Raw genomic sequence first — 18,066 nt, 5'->3', positions numbered from 1 at the left:
ATTAAACATTTACTCGCTTATCTCCAAATTCATATTCCTGGTAAGTGTAAAGAAGCTTGTTCTAACAAGTCCAAGTTAGGTGCAATTGTGGTACAGCCATTCATTAAGATGGGAGCAGTAAAAAACTTTTTATGAGTATGCTCATCATACCCTTTGTTAAAGTAATGTAAAGATAATCAGAGCTAGCCATCTTGTATGTAAATTTAGGTTTCTTGATTCTCTTGCTATAAAGGAGCCACGGTCTTGATAAAGGTTAAGTAATTTCTTGCCTGTAGTTTTGCATGCTAGTGTTATTTGTGACTTGTTTAATGAGAATGGGTATTAACTCAGAGACACAGCTGTTCTGTTTGAAAAGTTCTTCTGTAGTTGGAGTCTGTGCCAGTTTCCACTTTGACCTGAGCTTTCTCTTTCAGTGAAGAGAGTCTGTTGTTCACTAATTATTTCTATGTAGTTGCCTGACCGCCTTACAGTAATTGATGATTTACAGAGAACCTTATTACAGGTTCTTCTGTGAATTAGAAAACGGCTGTTTTTTCAGTTCTAGAGATTGGAAACTGAGTAACAGAGAGTTTGGTTCAACATCAGAGGTGGTTATGTTTCAGAAATGAAATTTGAGATGAATTGCTATGTACCAGGCCACTGATACTAAGCAACCTTAATTTCTCTCTCTCAAGTTTCTGTAGTCATTAGTGCAGTAAATCAGATTAAGACCCATTTGTCTCAAAAAGTTTGTAACCTTGAAGAAGCTGGGGGAAGAGTGGTTGCAAAGAGAAGTCATAACTGTCTTGACACTGTCTTTATAAGCTTATAAGTTTTTGTAAGCTTATTGATATAGAGCTCTGAAGCTCTTTTGCTGCCTGGCTGCAGTTAGGTGTCAGGGATTTAGCAGCATCAGAAAAGAGAGTGAGAGTAAGGTGTACCCATTGCTAGTTCAGCCTGACTGTCATCATCAGCACTGCCAGCATTGACTTCTTTACAGGAGACAGCAGTCTCTAGTTAAGAGGCTTGAAGCTACAATGGCTGAGAGCATATCCTAAATTATCTTGCTTACCAGAAACATTTTAGGGACAGGTTTGTGATATGGTTTGGAAGAACTACTTTATCCTTTCTGGAGCGCAGCATGGAAGCGTGGAGATTTTTGCAGGACAGCTGTGGTCCTGTGTGTACCTTGCTTCCAGGTAGACTCGTTTTGGTTGCGGGTTCTCTCTCATTTTTTTTACACGGCACACTAGCTATTCAGGAATTAATTCAGGATGCAGTTTTGAGCCACGTTCTGAATCAAGTAAGGTGAGGGAAATCAGAGTTGGAGTGGGTTTCTGACTGCATCAAGACTCTGCAGACTGCCTACTGCCGCTGTCCTATCTATAAACCAGCATGACAATCCCAAGGTCAGATAGCAGGATGAGGTGACCTTATGTTGTCAGGCACATCTGGAGGAGCAAGCAGTGGCTTCCCTGCTTGCACATGAAGAAGCAGATACTTGTGGTGCTGAAGGAGGGATATGATCCCTCAGTGCAAATGGGAGAGCTTGTCTTGGACCTCTGACGTTTTCTGTTCCAGACTACAGCAGATCTGGGACTAATTGATACTTGGCAAGTCAAGTATTTTGAATCGGTATGACATCCTTAGGGATAGTTAGCTTTAAGAGTAGCTTTCAATATTGTTTAGGGCCATCAGTGGCACTCAGGTGCTCTTTGTCCATCTCAATGAGCAGTACCTGTCAGCTGCATGGCTGTTACCTTGCCTGCTCTGTCATAACCAACTGCAAAGACTGTTAAAGTTTGGAGAGTATTGTCAGGTTATATGATGAGGAGGAGAGTTTGTATTTTCATACATGGTAAAAATGAAACACCTGTTGTAATGGTGGGAATTGTTTCAGCCCGTGATATTTCTCTCTCCCCTTCATGTTCTGTCTTCTTCATTTGTATTTGGGAGGACTTCGTCCTCTGGCTTCCGTCTGCTTCCTTTAGAAGCTCCAGCTCACATCTTTGCTTCCTTTACAAGTTTTGCAAATTTCTTACAAATTATGTATTATTGTGAAAATGTATACATGCACACACTTATTTGGCATTTGAGACTTTTGGTACTTTCAAAGACAGGTGGCAAAGTGGGATAAGCACATCATCATTCTTTTAGGTATGGTCAGTAAGGAAATGCTAGTAGCAATATTTAAATTTGTGTTGGATTCTAGCAGTAATTCAGTAGTGGCATAATTCACTTTGCTCGGGGCTGATGTTTAGCCTGTGTGGGAACTCAGTAAGACAATATTGCTTCAGTGAATGTTTTCTTTACATTTCTGAGAGCTACCAACAAGATTCAAAAAAAAAAAAAAAAAAAAAAAAAAAAAAAAAAAAATCAAGTTGTGGAATAAGTTTTTGTAGCGGTAGTGGATAAAAGACATGTCAGATGTGACAGTACTGATGTGCTGAATATCCACTGTTCTGCTTATTCTGAGTACAGAGATGAATCACAGATCTACTGGGAAATCCAGCCCTTGCAAGAAAGAGATTTCCCTTACAAGCTTCAGGTCTGCTGCTTTTCTAGAAGTCCTTGGAAAGAAGGGCCAACACCTGAAACAGTATCAGTGCTACTATGCAGAATAGGTGGGCTGAAGCTGCCCATCTGCCGTATAGGCGAGCATTTTAAATACCTACACTGCTGCATTCATGCTAGCACACTATTTCAGTCTTTCATGTTAGATATGTTTTTTACTTTGTCAAGCATAGCACAAAGTTGGCAAAACCTGGAAGGTAGTTGCTAGGCTGAAGACAAAGAGCGAGAATGTGCATATTGCATGACTTTTCCAGGTCTTGAGTCAAAATGTTGAGCTTTGTTTCACACTTCGGATTTGAAAGGTAGCAAATGCAGTGAAGTATTTCCCCAAGAGAACAATAACAGGGTGAAGCAGGAGATGCATCTTTTTGAGTTGACATTTTCACAGTATATGCTGTACTTTCTCAATAACAGTTCAGTAACTTTCACAGAAGTATTAAAAAGGAGTGAAGATGAAAAAGTAGCTTCAGATATTTCAGGCTTGAAACAGAGTGTTTTGCTCTTGTACCAATGGCAGTTATTAAGGAAAGAAAAATTTAAATTCTGAGGATAAGTCTGTTGATGACTTTGAATTTATTTGGTCATTTTGTTCTTTTTGAAAATAAATCCTTCATCGCTGATGTCAAATATGTTCCTAATAGCAAGGAGTTTTTCCCCTCCGGTTTTCCCCTGTTTCCAACCAGCATGCTGATGATAGTAGTTTTAAACTGGTGAATTGATATTTGCTGATAGGAAGGCAAGCTGGATCTTTGAAACAGGTAGTCTCATGAGACGGATGTCAAACTTTGTTTTCACCATAGCAGACTTGGTGATTACCAGTTGGTGTGACTTTCTATAGGCAAGATTTTATGAAGAAAGGAATATTTTTTCTGAAGTCATGAACTCTGCTTTCAGAAACTGCTATGGGGAAATAGTACCCCAGTCAGTCATTCTATTCCTGCTTTATTAATTATCATGTATAGTTTCTGAGAAAAAGTTATTTTGCATATTCAAACCTAAAAATGGAATGTCTGACGTGTGTTTGTGACAGCAGGGAAAAGATTAGCCACTGTAGTAGGCATACATTGTGTATATGATAGGATATATCTGTGATAAGATCTTAAAGCAGAGAGTTTAGTAGAAAGAAAAATAGAAAGTTTAGAGAAAATTTGTGCCTACTGTCCAGTCTCACTTGGAGCAAGCAGAAGTATAAGCTGAAGGTATCCTTTCAGGAAGTGCTGAAAGGGCAATGACAGTCTAAACAAATGGAAGGAAGGATTGCATACCTGTCCAGCATACTGTCTCTGTTAATGTGATCTATTTTAATATGTTGACTGGAAGTGCAAAGTTCTTACATGGAATTTTGTGTACAGGGGTCAAGTTCCTGCTGAGGCAGAAGTGAACTTTTTAGGGGTGGCCAAGTCCCTGGAAATGTATGGAGTGGATCTCCATCCTGTTTATGTAAGTATTTTTTAAATATTTCAAATTTGGTAACAATGAAAAAAAATTTCTTGTACTAAAGTGGGGAGATAGTATTTATATCGTTTGCTTGCCACAGAATAACTTGCGAGGAAGCACTGTACTTAAGAAATGCAAAGGAGTACATATTTACAGACTGAGGGGATCCAGTCATTCTACCTACAGAAGCCTGTTGGTTTTTAGATGAAAGGCTGTGATTGTATAACAACTATAAAAGACAATCAGTTATACTCTGGAAAAAAAACAGTTTAGATAAATAAGAAGTAATGAGTGCAAGTGTCAGAAGAGATGAGAGAGGGTTATAACCTTTGGCTTTGGCACAAGAATTTGCACATTTTTCTTGTGTAAATGGCAGCAAGTGTGTCCTGAAACCTTTTCAATACCATAGTGAAAACTAGGGTGGGGTAGCAGCAGCATGTCTGGCTTTTTTTTAATACTTATTGTGAAGGTTTTGCTAAAGATCCAGAGTATGTTTCCAGCTTTTCCTCTGCTGTATTGTGCAGCACTGCAAGTTGTCTGTATTGCCTCAGCAAAACTCTCCACTTCTTTTGTAAAACGGCATGTATGATGGGATAGGATCCAATCCATCACCTGGAGGCTACATGCTGCTGGTGGAAACATCATTCTGTCTTGTTTGAATAATTGCGCTTGTGGCAGGTTTTTTTGAATAAAAGAAAATCAGAAGTTCAAATGGAGAATTGTAATATAGATAGTTAATTGAGTTAGATGTCAGTACTTTGTAAAATTACTTGAAAGAAAATAATCAAGATACTAACAGAAGATTAAGTATGTATTTCCTGCCGAAAATTGTGTAGTCCGTAATATGATGTGGTTTTTAATGCACCCTGTAGCTTAATTGTATTCATATCCCATTTACCCCTCCCACCCATAGAAAGCTGGGGGAATTACTGGAACAAGATTCAACATGATCCAACACAATCATGTTAAATTAGCAGAGCCTGGAATTGCTTTTGCTGTGCAGTAATATCACTGCTTTGGGTAGTAAGGGGATGAGCTGTAATATGCCCAAGTCTAACCCGTGAATATTATCGTTCCTGTTAATACTACAACAGCAACGGAAGCCCTCATTTCAGACACATGAAGAGATGTAATTCTTTTCTTTGTTTGGTCATATTAAAAGTAAAGTTGCCTTTAGCAGTTACTTCACTGAGGAGCACAGGTCAAGCTTGCCAGGTGTGCTTGAGCTTTCTCACATCCGTAGTCACACAGAAGGACGCTTTCTACAGTCAGTCTGTCTCACAGTTGATATTCTTTGTGGTTCATGCTCTGCTGGTTTAGAGCTTGCAGCGCTCTTTGTTGTTGCCTCAAATAGGCAGATGAACAAGCTTTTGCAACTGACTTTCTTCTAAACTCATGCTCTAAGGTTTGCACTCTTTCAAGTGTAGGGCGCATCTGATTTTTGTTACTGACCATAAAGTGGGAAGACAGGGGCTTTCTGCCACTCGGCACCAGGGTTTTCACCCTGTTCTCTCCTGACATGGTTTGCAATTCAAATACTGATCTCAGGAATGGTTTCCTTTGGAGATGATGAATGCAGCTGTTCTTTGCATGTTGCTACCCATTCTGAACAAAAAAATGCTCTGACTCTCTCAGAGGACTTACTTCACTTGGTAGCAGTATGCAGGTGATAATATTTTAGGAGGGAAGAAGGTAGCTGTGAGGTTCTATTATAGTAGAATAGGTCAGAAAATCAGTATTCACCTTCATCTGTTGCATTCGTGTCTGAATAAAGAGTTTAGTTTCTGCGTTTTGGGCATTTGCCAAATATCCCAAAGTAATTCTTTTTTAAAAAAAAGTTATTTTTGCTTTTCACCGTGGCACGTGGAATCTCCTAGTCTTTCCCACACTGCCATTCTTTCTTGCCTCTTTGCCTCCATGCCTGCAAGTTCTCATGTAGGAGTATTCGCCAGTAGAGCAAGTACTATATTCCCATTTGCACGCAGAGTGAAACAGTATGTTCAAGTCAGTCATCTACAGTATGTTCAAGTCAGTCATCTACCCCTCTACTCTGCTCTGGTGAGACCCCCCCCCCCACAGTCCTGCATTCAGCTGTGGTGCCCCCAACACCAGAGGGTCATCGAGCTGTTGCAGCAAGTCCAGAGAAGGCCATCAAGAAGCTCCGAGGGCTTGAGCACCTCTGCTCTGGAGACAGGCTGAGAGGCCTGGGGTTGTTCACCCTACAGAAGAGAAGGCTCAGGGGAGACCTTAGAGCAGCTTCCAGTACCTAAAGGGAGCCAACAAGAAATCTGGAGAGGGACATTTTACAAGGGCATGTAGTGACAGGACAAGGGGGAATGGCTTTAAGCGGACAGAGGGGAGATTTAGATTAGACATTAGGAAGAAGTTGCCAGGTTGCCCAGGGAAGTTGTATGTGCCCCATCCCTGGCAGTGCTCAAGGCCAGGTTGGACAGGGCTTGGAGCAATCTGGTTTAGTGGAAGGTGTTCCTGCCCATGGCAGGGGGTTTGGAACTAGGTGATCTTTAAGGCTCCTTCCAGCCCAAACCAGTCTATGATTTTATGGTCTGGCTGACTTCTCACTAGACCTCACTGCTTCAGTGATACAACATGCAACAGTATGAGTGACATACATTTTTATTTTCTAGGGTGAAAACAAATCTGAATACTTTTTAGGATTAACACCCATAGGAGTTGTTGTCTACAAGAATAAAAAACAAGTAGGAAAATATTTCTGGTATGTATAATTTAAAAACAATAACGATGTTGTATGGAAATGTATGATTTGTGGTATCAATTTGAAAGGTTAATTGTATCAATAGAAAATAAGTGTGCTTGGAATTTGAAATCTTTGTCTGGATTATACGATTTTTTGTTTATTCGATAATCCAAGTATTGAAAAAAAATAGTTCACCTTTACCATACTTGTGTTAAAATGTTTGAATACTGCTAATTTTCTGTTGATATCTGGTGCATACCTGAAAAAAAAAATATTCTACCTGTGAATTCCTTTTTGTCTTTGTTTGTAAATATATATAACTTTATTATGCATTAAATTAAAAACTCACAAAGTTCTGTCTGTCTTCTTACAGGCCTAGAATTACAAAAGTTCACTTCAAGGAAACACAGTTTGAGCTTAGAGTTCTTGGAAAAGATGTAAGTTTTATTTAAGCCTGAAAGAAAAATACAGTTAATCCCAGGTCTGATGAAGTGGAAATTTTTGTTTGTTCATCAAAGCCTAATGTATTTTACTAAAATGTAAGAAACTATCAAAGTGAAATTAATTTTATTGATAGTTACTGCAAGAATATTACCTTATCCTCAAGTCTATGTTCCTGATGGTGCTTGCAGAAAGGGGAGGAAGAAAGATTTTCTGTTCATGTTATGTAGCGAGCGTAGAGAACTTCAGCAGAACAGTAGGAAGTAGGAATTTTATAACAAACCATTATAGTTTTATATTTTGCTCTGTAAATACTACTTCTGTAGTAGACTGCTTCTGCAGTATCTTGTTTATGATCTTAAATAGTGCTTTTAAACTAGGCTACATCTGTAGAGAATGCTTATCTTAACAAAAATATGAATGGAGGAAAACTTAAAAAGCTGTTAGGCACAAGTAGTTTTGTAGCTTGGAAACAAAAGCAGCCACATAATGTAGCTTGAAACTCATTTGTCAAGAGTTTAACTTCATTGTGCTGTTAGACCATTTGAGAGAAAACAGTGTTGGTTCCAGCGGAGCAAGGATAACAGTTTGATAGCAGGAGAAGAGGTTTTAAGATAGAGTCAGTGGAAAAAACGAGAAAGATATTTATGACCTACAAAGCATGTGGGGTAGGGGAAGGAGAGGGAAGGTGTGGAGGATGTAGGGAAAATGGTAAGTATCATAGAAGAAAGAGTCGCAGTCAGCCTTTGTGGTGTGTGGTTGAGTTATAAATTTAGTTTGCTGAGTTATTTTTTGAAAATACTTTGTAAGTCTCTTTGGGATATTGGGTTTGAAAATTGAAGAAGTACTAACTTCTTCAAAAGCATTCCCCTCTACTGATTATCTATGTATCTTCATTCATCTGTGTAGTAGTTATTGGTCTCACCCATGATTTTTCCATGAGGCCATTTGGTACATTCAGTATGTTCTGGGAAATATAAGGATACTTTTAACTGGTTGTCTTGCTTCTGTCTTCAACAACATTTCTTGTGCCTCTGCAGATGTATTGGCAAGTTTTGCTTTTGTTATTCCCAAGTGGTTTGTTTCTGTTTGGTATGGTAATCTCTGGGAATTTTATTCATTATGGTGTATTTGTTGAAATTGGAGAGTAGTTTGAAGGCTGGGTGAAGGTTGGGAAAACTTTTCTCAATGTTTCATGTGAAGGGTGAATGCCTGTTCATGTATAGACAAATATGAGTTTGACTTAGAATCAATTGCATTGAAGTGATGCTGCAGTTTCTGTTTGATGCTATGTATGTGTAGTTTTTGTTTGAACCATGTGGAATTGCAAAGGTTTCACATCCTGAACAGAAGCTTTGAAAAACGTACTTAAGTTGAGACTGTGAATGTTGATGGCTGTTGAACGCTTACTATTGTGATCATAAGGCATATGCTTTGACAGCACTTGTTAATTTCAAGTCTCAGCAGGTACTTTTAGGAAATTGTTCAAGAGAACAGTAAACACAAGGGTGTGTACTGTCATCGAAATCTCCTTTGCAACTAATACTCATTTGAAAAGTTTCTACAGTGCTTCATATCCTAACAAGATCAGGAAAGGCCAAAATGGCCCAGAAAAATCTTCCTCTCCCCTTTTTCTAAACAAAGTGGTGTCACTTTGAACAAAATTATGTATTGGCAGAAGTAAACACTAGCCTTAATGCCTAGATTAAAGCTGTCATAACAATTTATGCTGTTCTGCACCCAGAGGAGGAAAAGCTCATCAGCGTATTTACACGACTGTATGTTCAAATACTCCTTGAAAACTTAATTCACAGATTTCTTTCATTCCTCTGTTGTTCTTTTATGATTTTTTTTTTTTTTTTAATAAATGCTATCACTTAGTCCTTCCATTTGGACAAGAGGTTGCAGTGTAGAGAGTAAATGTGCCAGTTTTATTTCATCCTGCCTCCTAGAATATCACTTTATGGCACAGGTAATTAATACTTGCCTTGTTTCACATGTGGTATACCAAGTCTGGAACATATTAGGTGTTTCCAGTTAGTTGGAAAGAATGCTAACAAAGTTTCATGAAGATAAGTAATGGAGACTTTACCGTGCCTTACACATAGTTTCATGGCATATAGCAGAGGAGTTAACATCTTGTAATAAGAAGAGCAGATTATTTCCAAGTATGTCGAGTGCTTTGTGTGAATCACGTTTTCCATATTGTAGTGAAAATGCTGTGCAGGCTAATTTTTGTTTATGTTTCCATACACTACCTACTTTTATTCACACTGACAGGCACCTTTCATGGATATACCTGCTCATCAAGAGAAAGCCGTCTGTGCTTTTATTACTGATGAAGTGTTGCTCTTCCCCTGTGTGTGGTGGGGTGACTTACGGTGACTTCTTTGTTGTTGCTTAAATTTGGATGAGATTTTTTATTTTTTTTCAACCTACTGAAAGAATTTTAATGTGTGCTTCCCACTAAAGGGATGGAATTGGACATCCTGATCTCCTTGACAGATGGCAGACATGGCAGGCTGAATGTACAGGTCCGTGTCCTTAAGCTGCCTAAAAAATACACTGCGGGGTGCCTGTGCCAGACATGTTTATGTCAGCTGAGTTTGTTGTTTACATTGTTTAGCTTTTCATAAACTTGATGATTTACTAAGCAGAAGATACTTATGCCTACTGTCTGCTAATCAAGTAAGGTACTTCACCTTTCCTGTTTTGCAGTGTAATCTCTTGTACTTCATATCTCTTCCATAAGAACATATCCTGTATATTTAACTTCCTATTTTTCATGTGTACCTGTTGCTGTTGTGTGCAAGCATGACCATCTTTCACTACTTTGCCTGTATTATATGTTTTATCTTTCACTACTTTGCTTATATTATATGTTTCCCCCCTAAAGCTATTGCTATTCCCCTCTCAGAAACAAAATACTGCCCTTGATATGTGGCCATCTGTGAATTATCCCAACATGTGAGACTAATAACCTGGACCAGCTGGCAGAAACTCTTTTTCAGTGGTGTTAATCATTGAATTGGTATTTCACTGTCCCTGGAGTAGTCCCATGCTGTGAATTCAGTTCTACAAAAATGTTAGGCTTTTCATGAAATCTCTTAAGTATCAGCACGAAATTAGGAGCTCTTCCTCTGTGAGAACTGCACAGAAGGATTCCCCGAGCACAACAAACAATTGCAAAGAATTTTTGAAGATGAGAAAAGCGTATTTCTGTGCAGTTTCCTTTAAGAAAACAGAGAGATCCATCTGGTGCCTCAGTTCCTAGTAGCAGGAAATGATCCAGCAATACAGGTGGCTGCCAAAGTCCCTGCTGCCCCTCAGCAAAATGAAGCATAGTCACAGTGGATGCTTGATGTAGACATGGGTAATTGTAATCAGAGGGGTGCACAGCACACCTCCCGTGCTTTCCCCATGTGAGGAACAAGGATTGCTTCCTAGACTTCTCTCTCAACCAAGGACATGAAACAAAGTAAGAGAAAAATGTGCTTTGATAGATTGTCTAGGTTGGGAACGTAAATGTAATAATATGCAGGAGAGAATGTGGAGCTTTTTTGCCTGTAGGTACCAAGTAGTTCTGTGCTCTTCCTCGCAACCCCATACTGTTTTTTGTAACAGTGCCATTTACTTTGCTTGCACCGTGTCTGAACATGCAAGTGAATGATTTCACTCCTTCGCAAAGTTTATGCAAAGCCTCTGTACTACTTACTTTTCATCTTTCTCTTTCACCAAGCCGCAAAGTGGTGAATGTGCAAAACACTTGCTTTTGTTATCTTTATATTATAAGAGAAGGGTCATTTGGAAGTCTGAAATTTTTGGTTTGAGAGATTTTGAAATTTGGGTTCTTTCAAGTCAGAGCAAACCCCCAAACTGTGCACTTAAGAATGATTTACACATTTTCAAGACATTCCTTCCTCAGTAGTCTTGCTTAGTCAGATGAAGAGGCCCAGTTCAGCTGAATTCAGAAAGTGAAGTTACTGAAGACTGTTTTCATGAGCAGCACCAACCACTGATGCATGCTAGAGGAATTTCAGGGCAATTCCAAAGCACATAATGCTCACCATTCTGGTAGCTGAAACTTGTGTTCTTTTAAATAGTCTCAGGAAACCTTGTAAATATGCTTTATTTTTTTAATCTGCTTTTTGTAAGTGTCAGAAGTATGAAAAGTAATTATATTAATAGGGTGGTTCAGCTGTACCCCTTCTTGCTCTGTCACACGTATTGCGTCTTGAATTACAAGTTCTAGGCAGGAATTTTTTATTTGATTTTTTCCTCAGACGGTTTATTGGGAAGATTGAACAGGGTTTCAAGGGATGTTCTTCCCATTCTAAAGTGCAATTTAACTTAGATTTCAGTTCCAGGAAATAAGAGCATTTTGATCTTTATTATGGTCTAAGAATTATAAATTTTGCGTAATTTGCATTTGCATCCACTTCAGCCAGAGTGGTAATGGAGGGTGGAGGTGAGCAACCACTGTTAATACATCATATAGAATGGTTTGGGCTTGTTTTGGTTGGTTGGGGGTTTTGTTGGCTTTTCTTAACCACTTCCTGAGCCATCTTAGAAGGATTGTAAGATTGGTTCAAGGATTGATAGCAAAATCATCAGTAATGAATAGTTTTGAAGGAGAACTAAGATTAAAATTCCTTCATAAACTTAAATCCATTGCCACTAAGGTGTTACTGTCAGGTCTGGATTTGTTTTGATAAGTTTTTCATGAAGTTTTAACTGGTATAATATGAGGGTGAGATATGTTTGCTTCAATATTGACATGCTTTATTCAAACTGTCACAGCATTATGACTTTTGATTCCTGACTTTTATAATGTTCTGAAAGATTGACCTAGTATAACCAGTAATAATACATTGTTTGTTACATAAGCTATGATTGGTATGCATTATGTAAATATATAAAGACAGAATCTTTCCTATTAGGGTTAACAATTTATAGTATCCGGGTATGTGCCAAACCCAGCAAAGAATAATGTTGGGAAGCAGTAGCTTCAGAGCTAGTACTAATACTTCTGTTACATGTACATGCACGTGCATTACATGTACATGCAGAGTGCTCTGTAGTGGGGCAAGGTCCCTCCTTATGCTATGTTAATATTCAGTGCGACTAGGAAGAGTGGCATGTGGGCTGGCAAGATTCCTGCTGTGGTTTTAGGTCTGGGTTTTTCTTTTTCTTCATTTTCTGAGCCTGGATTGGTTGGAACCAATATATGTCTTCTCATAAATTATAGCACCTCAAGCCTGCCCCAATCACAGGTTTTCAGAACGTTTTTGATCTGTGGACTGGTGCAGCACTCCACAGAATAGGTGTAAGTCTAGTGTCAGTATCTTTGGAGTAATCCATGAACTTCACACACAAGGGATCTTCTGGCCCGCAGTGGGAAGAACTTTCAAGTGTGTGGCTGGTCTTCCAGGCGGACTGGAGCTTGCCCTGCCTGGGCACTGAGCTAGCTGTATGCAGAGCAGCTCTGATCTTGGAAGGTGTGTAGTCATGCTGGCGTGGCAGAGCAAGCTGTAAGCTGTTTGCAAAATGCAGCGTGGGCACTCCTGAACTAGTATGTCAGCTCTAGCAGTTCCAGAGTCATTTTGTGGTTAGGTAGAGCAATGACCCTTCTAACTTGTCTCCTTTGAAGGCATTAGGAACATGCCTTCAATCTTTCAGTTAAGTGTTGTGGGTGGGCATTATAGTGGAGCACTCTACTAGTTACCAGCTGTTAGTGGAGATCTCAAAGGCCCTGCCAGGTGAGTCTTCTTGCTGATTCGAGAGGCAGCATGGGCTGTGGCTACATGTTTGTTTGACTGTCTATTTCTAAGCTCATATTATAGTCAAGATATCTGCATCCCCTGTGCCAGTCTCTCTCCTCCTATTGGTAAAAATGGTGGTGAGGCTGTGGCAGTATGAGCTTTACCTTGTTTTCAAGAATGCAGGACAAGCTTTTAAAGCATTTTAAAGGAGAGGAATATTTTATGTTCGTCCTCACAGTTTTTTGGTGTCTTGCCTTTTTCAGGATTAGGAAAAAGTAGTGAGACAGCTCAACAATTAGGTACTGCTGCAAGGGTTATGCCCGTCCTTTTGCAGCCTCTGGCCATGTTTTCCTGCTCTCTCCTTTGCTGACTTTAGTCACAGATGTGATCAAAAATCACCGTACAAAACTAAGTATTTTTCTGCTTGTTTGGTGAGCACAACTGTGTTCTTGAAAGAATAGACAATCACCAAAGCTGGTTCCATGGCGAGGGGAGATCTTCAGTGTGCAGATGATCTGGTGCAGATGATCTGGTTCACAGTGCTTCACTTTTAGTACACTGGACACTCTGAAAGCAGTAGGATGACTAGCCAGGAGTAGATCGTAAGGCACCAAAGAACAATGAATGTGTTTGGAGCTGTCATTTCCTATAAATCATTAGTAAAAGTACAACAGATCTTTGTGGTTTTGGTTCAGGTGTATGAGAATAATAAGAAAATAATAAGGTAACTCTTACTGTCTGTAACAAATTACAGTTGTTCAAGATGCTAAAAATGTTGCCTTTTATTGGAAACAAGTGCCATGGTGTTAACAGGTAAGGTCATCCTTGCTTTACCTATACAAATTAATTTATTCCCTTAGGGAAGAAATGCTATACCTGGAAAATATTATTGCCTTCAGTACTGCTTAATTTATATATATATGCATTTATAAATTGTAGGGGTAATCACAGTGCTCTTGCAAGCCTTAAATAGTCTTAAAAAGTAAATGGAGGAAGTCCTAAACCTAGATGTACTGGGTTCTATGTCATTTTGGAATTAATTGCAGTAAGTTATTGAATCCTTCACAAAAGAAGTGAATAATGGTGAAAGAATTATGAATTGTCATCTTTGTTGCTGAAAGACCTTGGAGATGAATGTCCTAGGCTTTTTTTCTCTCTCTTTAGTAAAATTTAACTGTGCTATTTGAATTACTCCAATTGTCCATTCTGAGGCAATAGTTTTCGGACATGCTTTTCCTTCAGATTCAAATAAATAAACCTCAGTGTGTTATCAAAAAGCTTGTTGGTCCATCCCCTGATTTTTCGGCAGTTGTTTTATTTTCCAGATATGAATTCCGTAACTTGTTGATAAATTGGATCTATAGGGCTATGCTGTTTTTTCCTGAGTGCCTTTGATTGCTGCATACCAAGTACAGATGTTTCAACACGTTCATTAAAAATTTTTTGTTAACTGGCTGGGATGATCTTTCTTCCACCTTAAAAATAATGCCTTCAAATGATGGAATTAGTAATGTTTCCTGGTCAGATCTTTCAAGCATATGGCAATGTCCATATACTGTCCTCTTTTAGTCACTTACTGATTTTCATGTGTTATATGTTATTTGTTCTATATGGGAAAATTCTAAAACTTTTGCTTAAAAAAGAAGAAAACATGGACAAGCATTACCTTTTCCCTGATGGGAATATTACCCTGAATTCCAGTGGCATTTGAACTGGGCTAATAATAAGATACAGCAGAAATGCCTTTTTAAAAAAGTCTCTTTAAAAAGCCTCCAAACACCCATGGCTTCTCTCTGCTCCTCCATTCCCCCATCCCACAAACTCTGTCCTCCAGGGTTATGTAATTAAATAAATGTAAGTGCAGCAAAGGATACTTTGCATAAAAATAGAATTTAGGAGTGGGCAAAGAAGGAGCAAGATCCTGCATATTAAAAGTGAGTCACTGATTTCTTTCCTAACAAAAGTTAAATTGACTCATCATATTGCATAAAGTTTGCAGTACCACAGGCCTGATCTGATCTGATTCTTTAAAAATGCACTGGTGACTACAATTGTGTGGGTTTTTACGAAATCACGTCAGATGACAGTCTGATCTAGAAATTGTCATGTAAATTAAATCATAACATGTGAAGCTACATTTCTGTTATGTGTAAAATAAGGCAATGAAAAGTACCCCTTGAGATGTCTGCTTTAAAACTTTAAAAATGCAGTATGGTCTTTCAGTGGGTAGACTCTTGTTTCTGGGTGCCAGAAGAGGAAGAGCAATATGGTTACTCATGAAAATTCTAGTATAAATAGATTTTTTCTCCTTGACAGTTTTCAAGATTCTCTAGGAAGCCCCCTCCCTCCCCCCCGCCCCCCCCCCCCCGCCCCCCCAATTACTTTGATCCTTTTTCTACTTTAGAAGAACTTTAGTTTTTAAGTTTCTGGTTTTACTTTTTATAAATCAAGCTTATTTTTGCTCCAAGTTAAATCCCTTGTGAATCCTGCAGAGAGAGAAAGATCCCTATCAAGCCTGAAATTGTGTTTTAAGGAACGATAGGAATATATTTATAGGACTATATAGGACTATATATTTATACTTATAATATATTTATAGGAGTAATGATGATTTTCTTTCCTTGGCTGTTTCATGGGACTGATCCAGACAGCCATTTAAACTAAATAAAATAATCTGTGGGAGGAAATAAGAGTATGTCTGTGTTTCCAGTTTGTTTTGTTTGGTGGTGGGGTTTTTTTGTTTGTTTGTCTGGGGTTTTTTGGGGGGTTTTTTTGTTTTTGTCAGGGAATGAAATCTCAATTATTCTAACTACAGGTGCAAAGTTCTGTCTTTCACTGTTACTTGTTTCAAAGTGAAGGAAAGGCTGCTTGAGCAGGTAATTTGTGATTTTGTGAGGCTGGCCGGCAGCTGTTAATAGGGATATAGTTGATTTTTGTTAGAGGTGAAATTTTGAATTCTAGACAACATACTGAATTAGTTCACCGTTTGCAAGATGCTTGCAGGTCAGTATATCTCATCAAATGAAGAGTGGGAGAAACTTGCCAGAACTCTTTACCTAGGTACACATGGCACTGCAGAAGTGTAACTAATGCAAGGGCATCCATTTCCTAAAATCAGCTGCTCAAAGTGGTATGAATCATAGCTTCTTTGTAATTCACATAGAAGGGAAATGGACTGAGTTTTGTTACAGATGGTATCGTATCACTGAATACTAGTGGGACTACTCATTCTTTGTGCAAATCATGGATACAATACTGCACACTTAAGTTCAGAGTGACAGATATATAGAAGTGTAATTTATGTGAACATATTTAAATGTTTGGTGTGTTGGAAACAAGCAGTGTGATGTGTCTCTTGCTTTTTCTTGCCTATTGGAAGTGTTTTATAGTTTGTACGTGTTGGACTTCTCTTTCATCTCTCCCTGCCTTTTTCTTGTGTCTGCTGTACCGACTGCCAGTTTCCAGTGATTAGGTTTTAAGCTCTCAATAATCTTTTTTTGTTCTCTTCCTCAAGAGATTTTTTTATGCCTTTTACCTTTGACCTTTTCCCTAGTATTTTGAATTATTTTGAAGTTAAATGTTTTGGGTTTTTTTAAAAAATCTTTCCTTCCTCTCACCTTTTTTGTTTCCAGTTTTACCTTTGTTCTTCTGTACATGTGTGTTTTGTGCATTTTCTATCTTGTGTTGCTTTTTCTTGTTAGTTTACCACAAATCTTGAGTTTCTTTCTTTTACTTATTCTTGCCTTTTTCTATACTGTTTAACAAAGCCTTGGGAATATATTTTTGCTTGACTTCTGAGGTGCAGTTTCAGAAAATATAAAAAAAATTATATTTGAAAAAATCCTTGTCCTTTTTAACTGGGAAGAAAGGTAATATCTATGAACAAGAATGAAGGAACAGAAGTGTTTCAATAATCTCCTTTCTCTTTTGTTTTTATTTGTTTTCTGTTCCTCCTTTTTCTTTTGCTTTTCACAACACTAAGGAATTAATTCTGTAAATAATTATTTTCAGGCAACAAGAAACCGAAAAGAAAACCTCTTTTAAATGAGGATTTCTACAGAATTATAGAACCTGCTTTTCCTCATACTGCTATCTTTTCTCATGTGCCTTGATATGAGATGGTCAGTTCTTGTGCTCAGTAAGTAAAGATTCACTTCACTGGCAGAATCCCTCATAACAATATTGATTTGTTTTGTTTTGTTTTCAGTGCAATGAAACTTCCTTCTTTTTTGAAGCACGTAACAAGATAACATGCAAACATCTCTGGAAATGCTGTGTGGAGCATCATATGTTCTTCAGGTGAGTGATGTCGAAGCTGCGGTTTCATTAACCAAAAGCAAGGCTACTGTGTTGAGTAAGAACTCCTTTCTTAGCACAGTTTAGTACTTATACTTGTGTTCCACCCCTCTAGGTGGTGTAATGCAGGCATGCTGCCTGGAAACACATTTTTGCTCTTGATTATAGAATGCTTTTAAAAGGTGATGCCTTCCGTTTTCTTACAATGATGTGAAACAGTAATTTTTAACTTTTGTTTGGGTTTTTTTGTTTTGGTTGTTTCTTTTGTCTTAGAACTCTTTTCAAAACAGTATCTCAGGTTGCATAAAGTAGCCTTTAACAGAAGTATCCACAAATGTATGTGGCAGGATTTAAGCTGACATACACATTTTTACGTATTTAACCATAACATTTTCTGTAGCAGCATTTACTTGTTTGAGGCCTTTGGATTTCAGACATTACTATTTTCTACAGTGTACAGAAATCTTGTTTTTTAATAGAAAGTCTCATTGAATTTCCATAATGTTACTTATTGAAATGTATAAAATATTTCCAGTATTACACATCTCAAAACACTTTTTTCACTCTTGCAAAAACACCACCAGCAATGTGCAAACGTGTCTAGCTAGAAACTGATCGATGGGATGCTTGGGTCTGAGTTTAGCAGTGCTATGAATGAGTAAGCTCAGAATCCCTCCTGCAGTCTCCGTACTGTGGGATGGTGTTTTTGCCTGCTCCTGTGAAATATTAAGCAAAAGGCTTCTATTGCCAGCAGTTTATAGTAGACCCTGAAATAAAGAAGTGTGTAGTCAAAAGAGGAGGGCATATACGTGGCTTTGTGGAGCTCTCAACCCTGTAAGAGAGTGCCTGTAGGTAGGAATG

General features: G+C 38.3%; 1 protein-coding gene across 6 annotated transcripts in view; it reads left to right on the top strand.

The window, feature by feature from the left end:
• The window catches only part of EPB41L4A (erythrocyte membrane protein band 4.1 like 4A), a 119,986-nt gene that overhangs the window by 58,450 nt on the left and 43,470 nt on the right, over window positions 1-18,066 (top strand). For all 6 annotated transcript variants that reach the window (XM_030512659.1, XM_030512663.1, XM_030512661.1 and 3 more), the window contains exons 7-10: window positions 3,906-3,993; window positions 6,636-6,724; window positions 7,080-7,143; window positions 17,117-17,208. In XM_030512659.1, coding sequence (XP_030368519.1) covers window positions 3,906-3,993; window positions 6,636-6,724; window positions 7,080-7,143; window positions 17,117-17,208 — 333 coding nt within the window. The remainder of the gene's footprint in view (window positions 1-3,905; window positions 3,994-6,635; window positions 6,725-7,079; window positions 7,144-17,116; window positions 17,209-18,066) is intronic.

This window comes from Strigops habroptila, chromosome Z (assembly GCF_004027225.2).
Source record: "Strigops habroptila isolate Jane chromosome Z, bStrHab1.2.pri, whole genome shotgun sequence".
Taxonomy (NCBI): domain Eukaryota; kingdom Metazoa; phylum Chordata; class Aves; order Psittaciformes; family Psittacidae; genus Strigops; species Strigops habroptila.
This window is presented reverse-complemented; position numbering and strand designations above follow the sequence as displayed.